The sequence below is a fragment of the Oryzias latipes genome, chromosome 7 (genome assembly GCF_002234675.1).
Source record: "Oryzias latipes chromosome 7, ASM223467v1".
Classification (NCBI taxonomy): Eukaryota; Metazoa; Chordata; class Actinopteri; order Beloniformes; family Adrianichthyidae; genus Oryzias; species Oryzias latipes.
Genome location: NC_019865.2, coordinates 21971865 through 21994608, shown reverse-complemented (window position 1 = coordinate 21994608; position 22744 = coordinate 21971865). Strand labels below are relative to the sequence as shown.

The 22744-nt window shown below is 37.9% G+C and overlaps 1 protein-coding gene across 1 annotated transcript; it reads right to left on the bottom strand.

The window, feature by feature from the left end:
- Positions 1-4761: 4761 nt before the first annotated feature.
- On the bottom strand, positions 4762-6383 carry tcf15 (transcription factor 15). Its single transcript, XM_004070870.4, has 2 exons — positions 5672-6383; positions 4762-5092 (listed from the first exon to the last, which is right to left on the bottom strand). The coding sequence occupies exons 1-2, from the start codon at positions 6143-6145 to the stop codon at positions 5030-5032; spliced, it is 537 nt and encodes a 178-aa protein (XP_004070918.1). The 5' UTR covers positions 6146-6383; the 3' UTR covers positions 4762-5029.
- Positions 6384-22744: the final 16361 nt, after the last annotated feature.

Sequence of the window (22744 nt, the reverse complement as noted above, 5' to 3'; positions counted from 1 at the left end):
AAAACAGACGCAGAAAGTTAGAATAGAACACATGGAACTTTACATGTATGCTTTGGTCGACAATAAAATGTTCACACTGTTTACAGTTTCTTTCTTCTTGGTGCGCGCAACCCCGTAATTACATTCCTTTTCATTTTGCACGCATTTCACGCATCCACAACAATGAAACATCTACACACGTGGGTGGAAAGAAGTGTCTGAATCTCCACTCAGGGCCAGCCTGTGTTCCTGCTGTTTAATCTGGATAATGTCTCTGTTTTGCAACGCTGAATACAGCTGTAGCAGCTTGAAATGGTTCTTCCCATTGGAAGCAGACAGAGCTGCATCCCAAAGCTGTCCTCAAATGTTTATTTTTGAAATAAAAGCCTGTCTGCAATTAGGGTCTTTTGCTGGATTCTCACCTCTGCCTCTGAGTTTTGGCATGCTGCTGAGTGCTGGAGGGTGACTGGTCAAGCCTGCATAGGAGCAAGCCGCTGTAACGAGGATCTGCATTGTTCTCTAATTTCTTCTCTGGGATTTCCTCTAACCAGCATCCCCCCACCCAACCATTCTCTTCGCTCTGCACCCCTCAATCATCCTCCCTGTGTCTGAAGGTCCTGCCAAACGCTCTGGCACAAGAAAACAATTGTTCTTGCGTGTCCAAAGAGACGCAACAGACTCCTTCGACGGCTTTTCTCCCTCACAGAAGCCCAGCTTACCGTTCAGGCAGACAGACTTCCCTCTCCTCCATGTGGAAAGTAGCCGTGTCCAGCAAAAGAGGAAGGGAGGCGTCTGAGGATCAAGCCACAAAGTGACACACAACCATTAATATCCTTGACATGCAGGTGGAGCGAGAGAGGCCTTCTTCCCAGCCAATCGGTGTTTGAAGCGTGCTGGAATGAGCTACAGAGGCTATTAAAATATCACCATGTGCAGTTTTGTCTAACCAGAGCTCTCTGGCAAGGATACAAAATGCTGAAGATAAGCTCTCATCTGGGAATCAGGACTGTGGTCCCAGGTGAGGCTGGAAAAGCACTTCACATCCTTCCTGTTTCTGGGTCATCTAGTTTAACTTCTTTTACCGCCTTTCTTTGGGTGAAACAAAAATGCTTTGAGGATTTTTTTTGCAGGCTGGATTGCGCTTTTTTGAATATGAATGGTGCTTTCTAAGTTAATGTCACCTCTACTAAATTCATCCTTCAACATGGAAACATCCTGTGATTTTTCGCTTCAATTTTGCGAGACGTGCCTAATATGTTGTAAAGTTTTTTAGTCCTTACCTAAACACATTCTGACACTTGAGGAAAACATGACTATTTAAGAAAAGCAGAAAAATTTTAGATACAATGATGTGGTGGCTTTATAGTTAGATTTATACATTTGAAGAATAATAATCATCAAAATAAGGTTGCAAAACGTTGAGGGATATTAACAAAAATCAATATCACTTTAGAATTATCATTGATACAAATAGATCCTGTTTGAAAAAAACATTGTCAATCCAGGAAATTCTACTGTCAGTGAACAAAAGCCATCAAAACATCCACAAATGGAAAGTTTGTCACTGCAAACAAAATATTTAGCTTGTCTTCTGACAAAGTTGCATTTCTGTGTTTAAAAAAATGAAACAATCTAACATTTTACAATTTGCATGGACCTAAAATTGTTTAAACTAAGACATTTACAAATCCATGGCTGAACCTTTTTTTTCTTCAATGATTTGTGACCTTCACTGGTGTCCATGGATTACATGAAATCCTCTCCACTTTTATCCACCTTTGTCATGGTAGGGAGAACACGTCAAAGTAAGGGTGGGGTCATGTAAGATAGCACAAGGGTTATAGTAGATCTCTTCCTCGTATTCTGGGGATGCTCAATGAGAAATCAGTATTGGACAGAGATCAAAAAAGGCATGAACAAAGTCCTGAAAACAAAGCTCCCATTCACCTATTAAACCTAGGAAGGATTAAGATAATTAATCTAAAGAGAGTTGATGATTGAAAAATCTTCAGCATTATGACGTTGGCCAGTAAAAAGGCAAAAAATAGGAAAGGGGTTCTAAAGTGGAAGAAAGGGTTGAAGTGATGCTAACCCTGGAGATCCAATAATAATTTTCTGTAAGGCTTTTAAAGTAAATTAAACAAACATTGTTTTTGTTTGTTCATTTTGGGTGCAGAAATTAACAGCAACCAACAACTGAAAATGAAAAATTTGAAAAAGGATTTACATAACAAAAAACGAGGGTCATATCTGTCCTTATGGGATAGAAACTGACATCTTCTACTCTGATCGGAATTAGATCAATTCAATTCTATTTAAAAAGGAAACGTTAAACATGTAAGATCTGACTTTGTGTAGGGCTTGTGTGAGATGCTGGAGTGTGTGTACTTTATACATGCTATAGAAATATATAGAATAAATTGCAAGTACAGAAAGTGTTGTCTGATGGTGCTGTTATCGTATTCGATTCACACTTTGGTTTTAAGTGTTTTATCATGTTTCACTTTCAAGTACTTGTTTAGTTTTCTTTCTTCTCTTTTAGTACTTGTGTGCTACATGAACACATGGACAAATCGTTCTTTAAGGGTCTTTATTTTTTCATTCCATTGGTAAATAACTATCTTTGTAAAATGTTACAGTAATGTGAAGATTCTTGAAAATCCAAAATAAAATTAATTACAAAAAAAAAGAAAATTGAAAACTTTGATCATATCTTTGATTTATCAGTTTTCAGTTTAAGACAGCCACAGAAAAAATAGAAAAAAAGTTTTTTATCTGTGTGTTGCATCCCCTCTTTTTTTGTTCAACAATAATCTACTGACATTAAAAAATGGTGTTAGGAAGGTATCTGCGTTGAAACTTGAATGCATTTCTGGCACTTCTAAAGAGACAATATCTTCACCAGAAAAAGACACATTTATGATAGGAGTATCTATTTCCTTATAAGATGTTCAGCTTTTTTTGTCTTGAATATGTGGGGGCTCACCATGACTCAGTCCATGTTATGGGAATAGCATAGCTGAATCATACCGTTCATGGCTTCTTCTTTCATCATTGAGTTGAACATTTGTTTAACCAACAGGACAAATGGGTTCCTGGAAGTGTTTCTGAGCTACGCTGGGATTTTAATCGGATGATGGCATCATTTTAAAGAAAAAAAAACTGGGCTGCCTGAGGCTCTGGGGTCAAAACTGTACGGCTGGAATGCTCCAATATTGCTCACCATTTTTATTGCACCACTAATTTTAGCTTGGGGTGTGAGGGGCTGTAAGGTAGTGGGAGAAAGTGTAAACAAAGGGATGATGTGAAATGAATGCAAGCTTACTCTGCACCAACGGTCCCACCCACATGTTTTATCTTGGTACACGTAATCAGCAAAAGGAGAAAATACTGTAAATGAAATTTACTAGAAAGCCTTCCTGAAGACAAATCTGTTGGGATTAAGACGGACAGCATCAGAGGAAGAGGAAAGACTCACCAAACAGTTTCGCTATGGTCCCCAGATGTTCCGTCTAGACCCTGCCGGATATGTCAGACACATCTACATTGATCACGCCTGCCTGTCTTTATTTGAACCCAGTTCCGCTGATACTTTCTTTCATCTTTTTTTCCACATGTCTTCTTAGCTTACCTGCAAATGTTTTTTTTAAAAGACAAAAAGTCTTCCGCTGGTGTTGCTTACTGTTGTATTTCTTGCTCTGAGCAGTACCACCAGAGAGCTGTACATCTGGGTCAGAGTTACAGATGATGTCAAGACTGGCGATGACCCAAAGCCCACCGCACAGAGAGTTCCTCAGAGAGGTCGGCTGCTCGTTATTTTCTCTTCCTCTGCCTACGTGACATCTTCCTGCCGTGGGGGGCCTCAGGGAGCCATTTGAGGAGGCCTGCTTCCCCGTACATGGAGGACTTATCTTAACCGGGCAGGTGGGGGAAGGATGCGGACAGAAGCTCCGACTACCTTGCATGCACCTTTATCTCGCTAAAAGTTTTCTTTTCCCCACCACCACTTGTGTCACCAAGGAAGCCCCCTTCATTATGAGGACCGCTTTGGCCATTTTATGCAACACCAGAAATACTCAGCTGTCTGGCTGGAGGCCGCCTGATGCAGAAGCTTCAAAAGGCGGATGAAGATACAAATCTGCTGCAAGAATCTGCTCTCCTTTCACTTTTTGTCAAAAGAGTTGTTTGTATGTGCTGGCAGCCGTGAAGACATTTTAGAGGAAATCAGGCAGAATCTTCAACCAAAGTCCATGAGAAAAAGTACCCCAACAAGACAATTTTGCATCATTTTCTTCATTATATTTCCCTTCATTTCATTTCTCTACTTTGACCTTTGAGCCTTCACCCCATCTCTCCCTGTCCTGTGGGCCCACAGCAGTGATTTATTCCTGTGACACACCGACAGCTGTGTTGGGGCTCGGAGCAGAGTGTGGGCTACTATTTGCCGTAACTAATCGAAAACAGACTTCAAAAAACAGCAGTGGTGAGATTCAGGGGGGGAAAAAAAAACACACCAGTCAATGACATCAGAAACCATCTGCTGTTAACTGCACAGAATTCTCCAACAAGGTTTTGGCAGCAGTGTTTGAAACCATGGAAATGTATGTTTGTGTGTGAGGAAGGCCGAGTACAAAACACCCGAACTCGCGATAAAGACCAACACAAAAGTGGAGGGTTTAGATAACGGCATCCAATATGTTTATGTGCTAAAAGCTGTATTCAAATATATGAAAAAATCCACTCCTGCCTGGTTCTGTGTGACCAGTTCAAATAAAGATCCCATTTCTTTTGATAAAATAAATTTTATTTAAAACTTCTGCCAGACAAAATGACAAAGACGAATACTCGAACATTTCAAACAAATGCACTGCATCTTTGAAAGCCCTAAGGATTTTTGAATCAAGAATAAATAGTCTTTTCTTTCGTTCCACCTTTTCATCCAGCGTGTGCACAAAGCACAGAGTGCCCGCGTCTGTAAAACCAGCTTCCACTCTTCCCTGAGAAAGTCTTTGAGGATTTGCAGGTTGCTCATCTTTCCACTGAACATCAGTCAGCGCCTCATTCTTAGCTGAGCCAGCCCTCGCATTTTCAAGCAGTCTTTTCCATCTTTGATCTGTGAAGGAGAAAAAGACTTAACACATTTGACTCGATAAAATTATCCACTCTAACAGTCACTGTTGTACTTGCAAACCAAACACTTCAAAAAATCCCCAAATTGGGTTGTTTTTTTGAGCCCAACTCCAAGGTTAAAAAAAGACTAACGTTCTCTCTGGATTATTTTAAATCAGAAAAAAGAAGGAAAAAAATCAATTGGGTTAAAATGAAACCACTATAACTCAAGAAAAATTATTACTGCTCTAAAAAAAACCCATAATTATAACATAATAAATGAGCCAAGAATTGATAACAAGTGTTTCGGGAGTGCACCAAAGTTTTTGAGGGCGTTGGTGGTCACATGTGAGGGTGTTAAGGAAAAACATCCATCTATAAGTGGATTTTAAAAGGGTTTTCAGGAACTTCAAAGTTAGTTTAACGTATGTAAACATGTAAACTGCAGATAAACTTTGGTTTCAAGCATTTTGCTGAGAGTTTTGGTGCGTAATGGAACGCACCACCATAGTTTACGCACTTGAGTCTTATGTTTATTTTTGTTTGTTTGTTTGTTTAAGCATGACATGACAGCAGTATTTACCCCTTTTCTCTGGTTGCTTAAGCAGAAGGTGCAGATGGTCCGCGGTTGCCTCCCCCCGCTCTCCCCCTGCGCGTGGCCGCCGAGGCACGGCTGTCCGTCGGCGCAGCCGTCCCCGGTGAGAAGCACGTTGGCGAGGTGGGAAATGTAGCTGGAAGCCAGTCGGAGGGTTTCGATCTTGGAAAGCTTTCTGTCCACAGGCTCAGTCGGGATGAGAGTCCGCAGGGCAGTGAAGGCGGTGTTGACGCTCTGGGTCCGGCCTCTCTCCCGCGCGTTGGCTGCGCTCCTCTGCTTTATCACCACCGCCGTGTCGCCCTCCAGCTTGCGCGACGCGCGTCGCCGTTTCTCTGAGGATCCGCAGTAACTCTGCTCCGAGCTGCCGTCGCTCTCGCTGCGGTTCTCGTCGTCCTCGGAGGTCACTGTGAAGTCCGAATAGATCAAGTGCGTCGCCATGGGCCGCAGCATGGCAAAAGTCATGATGCAGAGTTAACAGCTCCAAAATCCGTCTGTCTGCGCGCGGTCCGAATCCAAACCCGGGCGTCGTCCTCACATCTCCAGACGGCGCAGAATTCAACAGAGGAAAAGCCGTTGTTGTAAAGCTGGGGTGACCGACTTTATCACAAGTCAGTTTGCGTCGGCTTCATTGACGATGGACGCAGAGCAGCAGGTCAGCTGGCCTCTTATAGCTGGATGGGAGGAGCTGACAGCGCAGATTTATAGTAGCTGCAGAGGTAAAATGTGTCTATAAAGTATTCAGTTGATCAATATCTAAGTCAGATGTCACAAACCAAAGGATTCGCACTTTCAAAGTTTATTAGAGAATCAGTCAAGTTCCCGCAGATGATCAAGAAAACCTGGATTTGACTGTATTTATGAATTAGACAGTGAATCAAAGTTAACATGTTCATTGTTATGAATATTTTATTAACTATTTTGGAAGCCTCGCTTTTTAATCAAGTGGTATATAAAATACCAATTTCGTTGAAAATATGGAACAGTCAAAATAGGTGATCTTTTTAAATACATTATAAAGTCCATACGATTTAACAGACTGAATAAAAAAAAAACAGTCACGCAAAACATTTGTTTAAGTCAGGAGAATATTTGTATATTTTCCCTCTGAACTCTGTAATATATCCACAGGTACAAAGCACTGACAGGAACTTGAGTTTGTAAAATCCACATTTTTTTCTGGATCAATTTCTAAGAGCTGCATCAAAGAAGAACCAAAAAGTGGATGGTCAATTAAAAAAACTTTAATGCACACAGAAGCATTCGCAAATTGGAAGAAAAAATTGTTGATCCTTGTTTTTGGTGAATTTAACTTTGTAGCCTCAGAAGCTTCTTTGATTGAAGATGTGTTTAGGGGAAAAAAGGGATGTCCAATGTTTTTTGGGAGTCATATTCTTGCACTTAAACAGAAAAAATAATGTCAGCAGGTCTAAAAGCCAAGCTCAAGTGATAATTGGCTTTGCGGTTGTGTAATTTGATCTTGTGTCACCAAACACCTGTATAGGAGATTTTGTGCTGTTTTTAGGTCAATATTGGATCATGAATGTTTGGATAATTCAGTGGAAAACCAGAATATACATCTATGGTGAAACCATGGCTGCATGGGGAATTTCTATCAAAAAATATGATTTTTTTTTTTTTTTTTTAAATAAGCATTTTTGACCCACTTTTATTTGAGATGAAAGGTCACAATTCATCAACAAATTAAAATGTCATTTTAAAATGTTATGGATTTTCTGCTCCACAAAAGTATTAAAAACTTGAAACAAATATTTTACAAAGTTGAGGTAGACAGATTAAAAATATATTTAAAGTACAGAGCAAACTTTCTGAATACTTTGTTGAACATTTCTGGACAAATGACAATTCATTAAAACATTCAACCATTTGAATGTTTTAAGAGCATTTAGGGACTAATGTTTGCTTTTAGGTCTCTTCACATTCATTGTCTTGTCTGGCATGTTTATTGTCCAGCCACCTGCTGTGATTTCCCTTTGCTGGCTGCTTAGAGTGATTTTGTTAAAGTTTTTCTCTCTTTTTTTAATCCTCTCTGTGGGCATGTATAACTGTGCATTATTGTAACACTAAAACAAAAAAAGCTCCATAATAGTCCAACCATTTAATCCTGCTGTTTTGATGTTGTGTCTCAACTTTAAAGGCTGCTCGCGGGTCGTAAGGATCACTGTTCAGACAGCAGGAGAAAGTTAAGTGTGGGTAAATAAACAATGAACAGAGGATTGGGGAATGACAAGGATTTATTTGCGTGCTGGCCTGAGTTTAAAAAAACAAAAGCGGTGGCAAATGGATGATTTAGTCCCTAAAAGCCACATCAGTAGCCTGAAGCTGGCAGCATTTTTAGCCACTTCAATGTGCCTCAGCTGCATCAACAGTTATCCAAATTGCCAGTGCAGGACTGAGGTCCTCCAGGGGACATGCACTTAATACAGGCACCTGCAAATCAAAAAGGCTGAGGATGTTTCATTAAAAAAAACAAAAAAATGAAGCGTACTGTCTGAAACCCAAGCAGTTAGAAGATGATTCAATTATAAACAAATTAAAGAATAAAGAAAATATCACCTGAAGCATGAGATTTCACTGCAGATCAGTGTTCTGACGCTCATTAATTTGGTTTTTAATATATATATTTTTTGTTTGCCGTTCTCCAGCTCTCATCTAATGTGGGACTGTGAAAACATTTTCCTTATTTCCAGTACAAGTACATCCGTTTATCCTGATGAGGCAAAAGCCTGTTATGTTTGCCTCCCACTGAGCTCCATGCCATGTGCTTCAGAGGCCCTTGAGCAACGGGGTGGATGGTTTTCCAGCTCCAAAGCATTTCCTGCATGTAGACTAGATCTGATTACAAAAAGATTTTTGGTTTTAGTGTTAAACTCTTTAATCTCTATATTCACAAACTGCTACTTAACTTGTGAAAAATCTCAACTTGCAGTTCACACTTTGCCCCCGTCAGACTTGTTCACGCCTAAACTTGTCATCCGGGTTTTTTTTTTAATCAACTAAAACATATTTCAGGTGTTAAATTGCAATAAAAAAAACTTTTCTAAAATAAATTGTGTCTCCAGAGATAAACAAATAGCAACACATTCTAGTCTTTCAGTGTTTGAAAACGATGCTAGAGTTCCAAATAACATTTTTTTGCTTCAGCGTAAACCCGGTTCAGCTTCATATACACTTAGCAAAAATTACTGATTTTTTTTATAGAAGTCTTTTCACCAAAGGCCCTGAAACCAAGAGACCAGTAAACCTTTTTTAAAGTCTGAACTCAATGACCAAAGGGTGCAGACAGTCTCCTTCACAAAACAAAATGGGAACAATCAGTTATCTGTAAATACATGGAGTGTAACTTTATGTGTTACCAGTGGTCATTTCACCACATTTATCAAATTATTGAATTTTTTCTAATAATCATAATATTCTTAAAATGATAATTTGGCCTTTTAGTAAGTGGCCATCATTTACTTTTGTTTGAAGCAACTTAAGCAAAACTAAGTCAGCATCAGCAGGTTATGAGACTTCCTGATATTGCTATCGGTAAATGTCAAGAAATAAATGTAAAAATCAAAAGTAAAGTCTCACTAATAAAAACAACTTCATGGACAAATATGTATTTATTCTTTTATGACTTCTATTGTTGTTGTAAAGCCATTAAAAACACATCAGATTGCTCTCCACTGTGGCACCGCATGACATTTTCCTGTAGTTTATTTTGAACTCACCCCTTACTCACTGTCCTGCTGTGCTGAAAACACACTGCCCTGCAGTACATCATCAGTAGAACAATGCGGCCTTTAGTCTGGTTTGGGTCACGCTGGCTGTGAACTGCAACAACTTTAATGATTTTTAACAGTTACATGGTGACAACAAATGCATTTATAGTAACACATAGGAAAAGTAGTGACAGAATCAACTCCATTTGATTTTGGGTAGAATAATAGATCATGTTTGGTAAAGGAATGTAAAGTCTAACACTAAAAGATTCTCCTAGAATAACTAAAAATTTTAAAATTAAAGTGTATTTGGAGATAATCATGAAAAAACAAAATTTTAACTATGAAGATTAGTTTGAAAAAATGAAAGGATGTTATATATTTATGGAGTAAGGTCACTGTCAAATAGAAACGTATGCATAAAGACAAATGTGTTCACAATTTAATGATTTGTGCACAAATTTGCAAAAAATATAAATACAACATTTAGTTTAATGTTGAACATGTCTGTTTTAAATATATTTTGTCTTTGTTTTGAATACAAAATTTCTCCTGTTAGATTACTGTCAAAATATGTCACAGGCATATACATGAAGGCCTGAAACATCGATCCAACAAAGTGTGCATATGACCGTACATATGTGTTCAAGCTAATTTATCAAACTAATGCAGAGTAAAACTTATTAGAATCTTATTGATGCCATAGAGGGGAACTTATCTTGTTACCATCGCTCTGTTGAACTGATAATAATAACAGCCATCTCCGGCCACTTTTAGTCGTTACCAGGTAACAACAACTTATCGGGTAAACAATGCACCCGCCTTTGCCCAGCAGTAGCCGGGACGGGCTCTGGCAGCCCCCGTGACCCCAAAAGAGATATAGTGGGTTGAGAAAATGGATGGAAAATACCAGAAACAAGTAAGATAACTCTGAGCTAAAGTATCCTAACAGGAAGCCGACTGTCGTGCCATTACAAAAAAACTCAGTGGGATCAGAATATCCAACTGTCTTTCTTTTTCTGAAATTATTTTGTTGGCACGAGTTGTTCTGTTTTAGGCTTATTTACACTCTCCTAAATGTGGTGCAATTGTTTTATTCTATTGCATTGTTAATAAACTACACTGTCTCTTGCGTGTGACGTCACTGCTGCAACATGCAGGTCAGTGGTGATATTATCTCTATATATCAATGATCTACATTTACATAACATTGATAAAGTAATGCTAATAAACAACAATATAAACATGTAAACTGTTCTTCAGTGCCTGATTGCAGGCATTTGCAACTCTAGTTGTGGTCAGTACGCATACTGACCACAAAAAAAAATTAAGTCTCTCTCCAATCTGCTTTAATTAACAACCAACATTATTTTTTGTTTTCAATGCACTCTATGCAAAAAAAACAAAAGATATGGGAACGTTTTAATTGATTTACCATTAGTTAAATCGATGTTTCATTACTCGGTATAAACGCCTGTGAACCAGTGACGATTACGTGTTCAAAACAAAGAAAAGTTGTATTCAAAACAGACATGTCAAACCTAAAACCAAATGTAATTTTTTTTGCAAAGTTGTGCAGAAAGTATTAATTTGTGCACATCTTTGTCTTTATGCATACATTCCTTTCTGACAGCTATCTCAACCCATAAATGCTCCTCACTAAGTCTTTCCAACACAGGCTTTGCTGTTCTCAGAAATGTCAAAGATCTTATTTTTCTTTTTGAAATGAGTTTTGGTGAAGTAAAAAAAATCCTAAACAATAAATATTAAAAGTAAAATGCCTTTTTAAAAATAAGTTAAATAAGATCAATAAAAGTCTTAGAAAAGAGTGTGAAATTCAGAAAGATCACAACCACCTATAGATTTAAAATGGAAGCAATAGCTATAGAGAAAAATGCTGCTAAAAGTGATTTCTTAATTGAAATGCTCAGAGGAAACAAATTCTTGTATATTTAATTTACGGACAAGTCCCGATATATGCTTGGAGTCTTTTTATTAAATCTTTTGTTGCTATCACGTTTCAAGGTATTAACAGCGACATAGAGGGAAAAGCTCTTGCAAAATGTGTCTGTGCAATGAGGTCAGAGGGTGGATACAACATTGCAAATCTGGCACAAATTACACGCTTGCAGCCACCGGTAGTCTGAGGAAATTCCGGTAGGAAGCTGTGAGAAATCCTCATCAACTCAAACGGTCAGAGCTAAACTCCTGCGAAAGAATCTGACTGAAATACCTCCCCAAATGGTACAAACATGGAACTAACTGAAGATCAGATGGTCCACAGTATATTGTTAAGTGTAAAAACTATTAAACGGGACAATCAATTTAAGGACGTCATATATACATTGAGGCTGGAACGGTTGTGTAACACTTTTTCTTAATGCAAAAGCAAGTTGCTGATTTTCTGAGCTGCAATTTAAAAATTGTTCAGCTGTTCCCACATTTTTGACTGCAAACGACATGAGTTCAAGCCCCTGGAAGAGTGCCACAGACTGTTTAAAAATATGTCAAATACATGTTGTACTTCTATTACAGGCAGCCTTAATCTCAATGCAGCTGTACAGTCTGAGATTGTGGTACTTACTGTATCATGATTGACTAGAGGGATAAAATACATTTGTTTTTGTCTGCCCCTTTATGATCATGTGCTGATTTACAATTAGTGTTAAAAGTATTTCTGGTTAGGGTTGCACAGACGTGTAGTGGTAAGGACTCTCACCTTACAGTCAGAAGAAGGCCCTGGTTTGAATCTCGGTGGAGTTCTCTTGTGTGGAATTTGTATGTTGTCCTCATGCATGTGTGGGTTTTCTCCGGACTCTCCAAAAACACGATTAATAAGTCAATTAATTTTTCTAAATGGACTCTGAGTGTGAAAATGTGTGGTTGTGTGGCCCTGTGACAGACTGGCAAACAGTCCAGTGTGTGCCAAGCATTTGCCTGACAGTAGGAGGGATAGGCTCCAGCAACACATTGTAATCCCCAAAAGGGATTAAAATGGTTTGGAAAATGGATGGATAACATTTTGGATAGTTTGCAATTTGTGTATCTTTGGAAGATGTATTGAAATTCTTTTGTGTGGTTGTTTATGTGAAGAAGAAGAAAAATAAAAACCAAATCAAGCTGCAACGTCAGCCAGGGGTGATTTTCAAAATAAGGCTTTAAAGAAGTCAGACTCGTATTAAGATAGAATCATTCTACATAGATTGAAATATTCGGAGAATTTTTTTCTGGTAATATTGATTATTATAAAGATGATAAAAGCCTAAATTTTTTAATTTAATTTAAAATACGTTTCAGTGCAAATGTCAGGCTTCTGAATATTCTGAATACATGAGTTGCTGCATTGATACACAGTGCAGTGATGGCGAACAACCTGTGGGAATGTCTAGTGTGATGGAAGTCTGGGCTGCTTTGATCTGTGCCTTAAGGTCATCTACTTTGTTGGGTCCCTCTTAATTTTCCAATCTCAGCATTCGAAAATGGTCGTTTTTGAAGCGTTTTTTGGTACCATTGGCAGTGGGGGCAGGTGGCAAGTCTTACCAAACAATTAAACTCAGCTTCTCCTATAGGCTTGTCAGCAGAAAGCAGCATGAAGTTCTCCAGGACTGCCTGGTAAATGGCTAAACTGACTATTGACTTCAGGAAACAGAGGACCAACCCCAGCAAATCATCACTGACTGTGGAAGGACACTGTACTTCAAACAAGGTGTCCACTTCTTCTTCAGACCTCAAATTCCAAATGAAATAGAAACATTTCCTTTCATCTGAAAATAGGACTATTAACCATTTAGCAATGTCTAGTTCCTAGTCTCTTTATCCAAGGTGAGACATTTTTTGGCACGAAGCATGTGACATTTGTAGCTCATGTCTTGTACTTTTGTGTGTGTGTGTGGAGGTTCTTGATGCACAGTCTTGAGCCTTGTGAGCAATGACTTTCTGAGGTTTGCCCTCTTTGTTAAGAATGTTAACTGTCTACGGACATCTGTAAGTCTTCATCACGATAGCATAACCCACTGACAGACAGGGAAGCCACGAAGATTCAGGAAATCATTACAGGATTATTTTTTTAGTGTATCAGTTGATCTGGGTGTGATCACGAGTTTTTAACATGTGTGTTTTTTATGGCGTTTCATCTCTGCCATAAAGTGAAAGGGGGTAAAGACAACTGAGCGGGCGTATTCAGGAACTGGGTGAGGAACCTTACAACCGCGCAGGCGCAATTCTACCTGAGCGACCCCGCATTTTAAAACTGCACGCCCGCAATCCTAACTGAGTCGTGATCCCACGCGGTCAGTTCCATTTTGCGCCTTCACCAGGATTTACGCTCAGTGTAAAGGGGGCGTTTTTGTCACTTGGGGCAGGAACCTTTCTGGTTGATCTGATAGGCTAAAATTTGCATGTCCTGATCTTCTGTATCTGAAATGAAAAGCTGGGCTAAATTTCTATCAAACATGTCAGCTTCCCTTTCGTCATCGTCAGAGTCCGTCTCATTGCCGTGCGGCTCCAAAGGACAGTGAAAGCAGAAGCAGTCAAAAAATGTGGCGTAACTTGCCCGGCGCTGCCTCCCAGTAAAAGGAGCGGAGGATGGAGAACTTTTCACGTTCATCTGCTGGAAGTTGCTGCGCTCAGCCTTGAGTCAATCTTCCAACGCAGGCAACCTCCTTTTTCAAGGAAACTCAGCTGCTGCTGCGTCTTCTTGTCTTGTGGGTTTGGTTTTCCAGCGTCCATGCTTGCGAACCATTGATTTATGATTTTAAATTCTCTGGCAGCTAAGGTTCGATAAAGTTAGAAAGATCTTCACAGATTCGGACATCCGGCCCCTATAACTCTTCTGATAAACATTCAAATGTGTCAGCAAGTATCTCAATCCTTTTGTATTAACACAGAGAGTGAACTACAAATGCATTTCTAAAGAAAAAAGATCGTTTTTTTGCCTTTTAATCAGAATTGTTCGCTTCAAGCTGTGAATGCAGACATGCAGCAAGACGGCTGCCAAGGGACCATCAACAAAGTGCAAACTCTGTGAAACACCATTCTGTAAAAATCAATAATCTCACAAAAAAGAAAAAATGTCTATATTTACATGAACTGGTAATGAAGACTCGTCAGTATATTAGTGTTACAATAAATAGTCTGTAGGAAAGTCCATCTTTATTCTATCTTGTTGCATATACTTTTCAAATTTTAATAGATATGAATCATGACTAAAGTTATCAGTAGTTATAAAGATACTGAAGCTACTGTCACCAAATCTTCTGTACAGACTAATCATGACCTTATTGTCATACTAAAATAAAGAATATGTCAACATTTCACTTTGTTTATTTTTAGACATTTTTCATATTTACAAATGGATCAGATATGTCAAAAATCCTCAAAAGCTCTGAAGATGCTAGAATTGCTTCTTACATAATCTTCATTGTATTAGGAAAATAAAGTAATGATTTGTCAGTACAGGAAGTTTTGTGTCAGTAACTACAGCATCTTCAAAGCCATTGAGGATTTTTGACCAAATCTGATCAATATTTAAATATGAAAAATTCCTAAAAATAAACTAAGTGAATCTATGACATAATCTTTGTCGCAGTAGGACAATAAGGTCATGATTAGTCAGTACAGGAGGTTTGGTGACAGAAGCTTTAGTATCTTCAGAGCTATTGTGCACATATAGTATGATTCCTATCTCTATTAAATTTTAAAAACTACAGTATATGCAAAAAAAAAAAAAAATAGAGATCGACTTTCTCACAAAATTTAGCATAATAATAATAATGTAGCATGACTATGCTGACGAGTCTTCATTACCAGTTCAAATTATACATTATGTGACCTAAATATTGTAGGTCAAAACTGGCTTTAGAAACATCTGCTGTATTATTTCAAACTCTTTTCTCCTTATGCATGTTTACATGACAACCTCAATGACAGATCAAGGAAGAAGAAAGTAAACTCTAATATTGTTATATAACACCAGTAAAATATCAAACGGTACAGTCATACTTGGAGTGCCCTAAGGCCATGTTTTTTTTTTTATTGAAACATATTTTCAAATAGCAATAAAAAAACTAACGCGTCTTTTAGACAAAAAATTGGCCAATAACAATAAGATTAAATCACTGTTCTTCCACCACCGTGCTTTACAGCCGGTGTAAAGTCTGCAGAAACAGTGTGTCACTAACTGTTTCTCTGTAAATGATGTCTGTGACGCCACATTCACACCAACCTCTGAAACGCGTGTTCAAGCAAGGGAAAAGTATATGTAAACACGTGTATATGCGTGTTTCTGGCTTTTGCATTCAAAACTCTGATGCTACATACACACCGGGCTCTGAAACACGCCTTCGAGTGACCACTTTCACTGAAACGTCTATGTAAATGAACATATATGTGCATTTCTAGCCTTCAGGTTTAAAACTCTTGCATTCATTTGTCGCTATCCACGTTTTTAAGTCTAATTTTTGGGCTCCACATACAAACCGCATGGCCATTGAATGAGTATTGAAAGTTAAACCAGTTGAACTTTGACCAAGCGAGGACTCCGAGTTGACGTATAGTTAGTGTCCTTTTTAATACATAGAAGTGCCAGCCATTTGAAAAGTGATCGTAAAGGATAAATTAATAATTGTGCTTTATGCCCAGCCAGAAGTATTTGACACCAAATCTTTCATTTATCGGAATGAAAAAGCCTGGAGTAAGATTCAGGAGATTTGCACCGCTTCAACTTTTTTGCACAAAGCCTCTTCCAACTGTGAGAACATGCTCTAGTATCGGGTGGTGACAGACCGGTGTGAACACCATTTGCTAAAAGCGAGTTCAGGAACCTACATTCAAAGTCTTCTTGAACCTGCTTCGCATGCCCAGGGTGTAGGTAGCTTTATTGATTTCCATTTTGCTTTAATGACTAAATAGTATTTTACAAAGGTTTATTGAGATGCATCTATGTGTTTTATGGAAAAATACTTTTTCTTAAAACCTCTTGAATTCAACCATATTTTCTTCAATAGTTTTTTAAACTGTACTGTCACAAATCTTAATAATTGCTTTATTTGAATCTGCAGGGTCTTAGATGCTGCTCCTTTTTTGTAGTTTCTTAGACCAGTGCCTGAGAAACAACTTAATGTGTTTGTTTGCTTGGTTTTCATGATACGACCAGCCTTTGTAGCTTCTGAAATTAACTTTATGATCTGGTTTCCTTTTCCTTTGATTATACTTTGACCCTGGATCCTTTTGAATCCCTGGATCACTTGATTTGCTTCCAATTAAAATAATAACAAAGAGTATATGTTTTACCTTGTAAGTATTACCTATGCTTACTGAGTTCAGACAAACAGATCTATTTTTGGCCTTGAACAATCCTTTGAAAACTTGCCGTCATTATTTGTGATGTCTAATAACTCTTCTTTTAAGTTCCTTTTATTTTTATTATCCCAAAATTAGCATGTGCTTTGAGCAAATAACAGAAAAGTTATCCTGGAGCCATTTTTGGGCAAAATCTTGTATCTTTTTTGCATTTATCCTGTTAAATAGCAGAGAAGGAAACACATAAATAATGACTTTTTAAAAATAGACAATTACTAAAAATCACAAGAACTGAGTAAATGATATTAATGAGAAAAAGGGGAAATTTATTTTTGCTGATCCTACACTGAGGGAAGGTAATTAATGTTACACTTTAATTTCAGTAATAAAGTAATTTAGCCCAGACAGAAAAAAAGGAATACTTAAAAAATAAATGCCAGTAATAATGTATGCTATATTAAAACAAAATTTGAATTAATAAAACCCAGAACATTTTCTTTTGAAGAACCAGCTTTAAATTATATGAAATTACGAAACTTGTAGGTGGCCTGAAAAACGTCCAACTCTTTTGAGACCCCCCCAAAAAAATCCCACTTAAAGTTAAAATCTCCAAAGATAAAAGGTGCAAAGCCACCCATGGAAACCACTCCCAAGAGCAACAGGTGCTGTGCAATTTTTTCTAACTCGTATTGCGTGTCAGTACTCCTTTGAGGATACAGTTACTTCCAGACAGTGAGCGAGCAACAGGAAATCTTCTCACACGCGACGATTCAGAAATTTAGAGTCCTTTAGGGCCGGTCGGTAAAAGTTGCCCCGGGTCGCCCTTCATTTCCTCAATGGTCACAGAGGGAGATTGTCAAGCAGCTCTTAGCATACATTGTGAAGGGTTTGATGTTGGAAAGGCCTCATCTATATTTTACTTATATTATTCTGGAAAACCGCAGTTCCTTCCTCTAAAGCAGGGGCAGGGAGCCGCTGCCTAACATGATTAAGCAAGTGGAGCCAGTCAAGGTCAGAAACAACAAACAAGTCATCATGTATGATTGTTGCGCATCAACTGATTTACGTCATTTATTGTGAGATGAAAGCATTCTTAAAAAAACAAAAACAAACAGTTATTACAAAATTAAAGAAAATTCATTTAAGTCCAATATGAAATAGTGGTGACTTTACATGATTCCCCAATCGTTTACAAAATCTTCATATGATCACAACAGTCTGAAAACAAGCTTTTCCTGCGAGCTGACAAGACTCACAACAGGCAGAATCTTGTGACATTTGACAGCCTGATGTTCTAAACGACCCCTTCTGCAAACCATCTGCTCCACCGGCTCCTTTAGTGTCTCTGATGCGCCAATAAAAGTTGAACGACATGAGAGACCTCCTTTGAAAACAGGGGGCCTCTGTGACACTAAAGCTCCTTTTCTCAGAAAAAGCTTTGATGTCATTCGAATGAGAAGATGATTAGACCTCTATGGTCAAACTAGTGTTGTTGCATTTAAAATGTCCTGTAAGGAAATATGCAAAGGTTTCTATGGGAACGTAATTCCCATTAAATTAAATGCGTTTTGCATTTCAAAATCTTACTTCTTTCCCAGAAGGATGTGCAAGACGAAGAGCATCTTTGGTGGATGAGGAGCGCAGAGTACATATAGAAACTGCATCTCTTAATGGAAAACTCCATATCCAAAGTGTTTCAACCCAACTAGTTGGTAGTTAAGAAGGGTTTGTTAGACATGCAGCAAATCGGTTTTGGAGCATTTAAAAGAAATCAAACACTTGGCATCAAATCCATTCATTGAATTAATGGGCTTTCTTCCAACCACTCATTTTTTGAGCACTTTATTGTTTTGATATATTTTTTGTTATGTTTCACCATTTTATTTTGTTAGAAAATTAAATTAAATCCCAAAAAGATTCATTGTCTGAATGACAGATACAGTGAAAATAATAGGTGAAAATAACATGTCTTAAAAACGTGCAAAATTTCCCAAAATAAAATACAAGATTTTTTTTGTGTTTTATCAGGAGCATTAAACTTTCACCATTGACTACTTTGTTTTAATGGCATTTAGCTAGTTTACACAAAACCATGAGTTTCTGCAGAATCTGATGATGAACTATTTTTTAATTTTTTATTTAATTCACGTGACAGTTTGATGCTACTAGTCATCTGAAATGCTGCTTTCTGTTTAGTTTTCTTGTGATGCTGATTAAATTGAACAACCAAAAAAAAAGTTCAACTATACTATCAAATTTTTCAGTTTTAAACTTAAAATACAGTGAAAAAGTCTACAGCTTTTCAGGTCATTTTTGCAATATTTTCAAGAGATTTACAAATGATGTTACTGTTGCTTTTAATTTAAAAGAATCATTTCAATATTTATATTTTTGAGTGATTATCAAGTGATCCCTGAAAACAATAAATACTTGGTAGAAAATATCAATATTATAACATTGTAATTAAAAAGAATCCCATGTGTCTACAATAGAATTACATTTCCCCCTGCTGGTAACTCCTGTGATCTGCAGCAGCTGCCCAGATGCAAAGGAAACTTTACATATATTAAGTCTGGATCACCGCAGTTCAGGTGTTGAAGCTCCCAGGTAAGTTTTGAGGTCAGAGATGCTTGATCTAATGATTTTGGCAGGAATGGATGGCATGTTCAGTCTTTGATATGCAGCAAACCTGTGACAGCCTCCAAAAGAATAGTAGTAATTTCCTCCTTCACTTCCTTTGATCCAGAGCACATCAATAGGAGGAACAACATGGATGTCTGCAGTTTCCTAAAAGCAAAACAAACAGAAAGGAAAGCCTAATCAGCTACAGCATGTCTATACAATCTATTTGCATCATTTGATTGCAAAAAACAAACGTATATTTAAAATTCAGATATGCAATGGCCCATTTTGACCCAATATTTAAGCTATCATACACTTTAAAGCATCACATGACAGTTTCGTGTAAAACTTTTTTTGTTTGCAATAAAAGATATGAAGAACAAAGGCAAAAGGCTGTGTCACACAGCCACTATCTACATTTACACACACAAACTGCTTAAGTTTCAACAGATCAAAAATTTTGAACAGTTCAAAACCGAAATCCGTAAAGACCCGTCGGCTGAAACCTTCGACGGACATCTGCGCAGATTGACGGATGACAAATGCAAGAAACACTGAATTACGTATCACACATGGACCACGAAAGACCCAATTGTCATGCGTGGAAAATGCGCAAAATGACTTTTCTTCATTGTTACTTGCCCATCGGCAAATTAAAGAAGCTTAGTTTTTTGTTGTTTCGTAATACACAAATCATACATCAAACCAAAAACCGTGACCCAAAAATTGAGGTTTGAACAGAATCATGGGGAAAGTGAATCGTTGCATCCCTGCTTTTTACAAACATCATATCTGTTTAGGAGTTGGTCATATATTAACTATTGTCTTAAATATTGAATGCAAACATACTGCAATAAAATAAAATGTTTAAGTAACTTTTATGCTGTTTCTTTTTACCTTAAGACACCATATGAATAAAAAACAATGCCTATCTTACACCAATCTCCCCAGATATATATATAGTGTATATACCAAAACCCAGAAAATTGCATATTTATTGCTTCTCAAATACAGTACACATTGACCTATTACTAATAAATTGAATTTTGAGTAAGATAATTAAAAACAGGAATAACTGATCGCCCATTATTATAAAACTACATCACTATTGTGAGAAAATGTCAACTTATCATTATGATAACATTGCATGCAGAGATATAATTTAATCTTGCAGACTGTTTTTACTTTTATATTTATTGAGAAATATTCGGAATATTGTCCAAAAGTCGGTTTTATCATTAAATTGCAGTGAGAGAATGAGAAGCTTTATAAAAACAAAGACTATATTCAGGTGAACTTGTAGCATGAAATTGAACAAACCACAACGTTCAAACTCTTTTGTCTTCCAAACAATACATTTGTGCTTCAAACGCAATCATTTTCCATTATGCGCTCTTTGCATAATTTCCTCTGAAGTGTGCAGAACCATTAGTGTTATTTGGCAAAAAAAAAAAAAACATATGGGAAAGGAACAAATTAATTATTCACCTTTCCAGTGCTTGAAAGCATATATTAGGTTGTCTGAAGTTGGTAACAACTTCCACTAGGAAAAATACAACCCTGTCTGTCACTTCCACCCACCATGTCAAATCACAATGCATTCGCTGCAAGTCAGAAGTGAAAAGTTGACACTTTCTCCTAGTTTTTGGTCTGTGATAAACATCACATTCTTATCAGCTGTTATTTAATTCCCTTAAGAAATTAAGAGTTTTCCATCGTGACCTTTGTCGATGGTTTTAAGCTTTTAAAAACCAAATATGACCTATTTTATTTTTGACATAACATGTCAAAAGATTGACTACATCATCGTAAGAAGACCTGAAGAACCCTTCTCGGTGACAAAATGAAGTATTATGCGATGTTCCTCTTTCAAATAAATGATCGTTATTTAAGGTGGCAGACATGATTATGAAATGATGCGGTTACCTTTATAGTGTCCATCAGGCTCTGGACTTTTAGCTCATCCAGCACAGGAGGAAAGGGTCGGATGATGATGTTCAGAGGAACATTATGAACCTCCCCAATATTACTAGAATGAATCGACCTGTTAGCCTCACTGTTAGTGGTACAACTTGTCCCAAACTCACAAGCCGTTTTCGACATGTTTCTATTTAAAAGAATCCCCGACTTTAATACTACCACACGGCGTTGAACAAAGCGAAACATATGTGGTAACATATAAGCTTTTCCCAACTTCCTGAAACTTCTGTTTGGACAACTTCCGGTTGCTTAACTGCAATATGATTGGCTGTTCTGACTGTCAATCATTGGTACACCAAGCCCCCGAAATCCACTGGGTGAAGAAGTTACGTTGTTTAAATATTGGACGGACTTAACTAGTTAGTTAGTTGATTTGTTTAGTAAACAAATGTATTTGTATTTGTAAAGGAGAGAAGTATAGTTATTTGACTCCAAATAAGTATCGGTAAGTAGTAAAAATAAACTCCAATGTGTTTTCAAAGGATTTAATAGGGTTTATTGTCATAAGACAACGGGTTTCCTATGAGAGATGCTTACTTTACTGTCTGCTCCGAATGCCAAAAAGTTAAATTAAATAAAACAAAGATAGGGTAGGATATATACACGATATCTGAAAATACACATAATATGTAATATGACAATGCATCAGTAAATGACTAAACCTATATACAAATCAAATGTGCAAATTTAGCTGAGAGTAACTGTCCAATAGAGACTTATATGAGCTAACGGTGTGATACACATGGATGTTGAATATAAAGGTGTAAGAGCAGGAATAAATAATGAGTATGTGCAAAGGTGCTGTTAGACTCCTGTCAGCTGTTGAGGAGTCTGATGGCAGAGGGGAAGAAAGAGTTCCTGAGTCTGGTGGTCCTGCACTTCACACTCCTGTACCTCCGTCCCGAGGGGAGGAGAGTGAAGAGACCTTGTTGCGGATGGGTGGGGTCATTGATGATGGAGGCAACTCTTCTGTAGACCCAGCGCTTGTAGATGCTCTGCAGCGAGCGCAAAGGAGTACTGGTGATCCTAAATGCAGTCTTCATCACTGTCTGCAGGCTCTACCATGGTGGTAGAGCTGCCGTACCACACTGTGATGCAGCTGGTCCAGATGGACTCACAGCGCAGCTGTAGAAGTTGCTGAGGATCTTTTGGGACATGTCAAACTTCCTCAACCTCCTCAGGAAGTACAGCCACTGATGAGCTTTCTTCCCGAGCTGTGTGGTGTTGAGTGTCCAGGTGAGGTCCTGGCTAAGTCGGACCCCCAGATATTTAAAGCTGCTCACCCTCTCCACTTTCAGACCCCGAATAAGCAGCGGCTGATGAGGGTTCCTCCTCTCCTTCCTCATGTCCACTATCATCTCCATTGTCTTGTCTGTGTTGAGGTTGAGATTGTTGTCCTCACACCATGTCACCAGAGTGGCCACCTCCCTCCCGT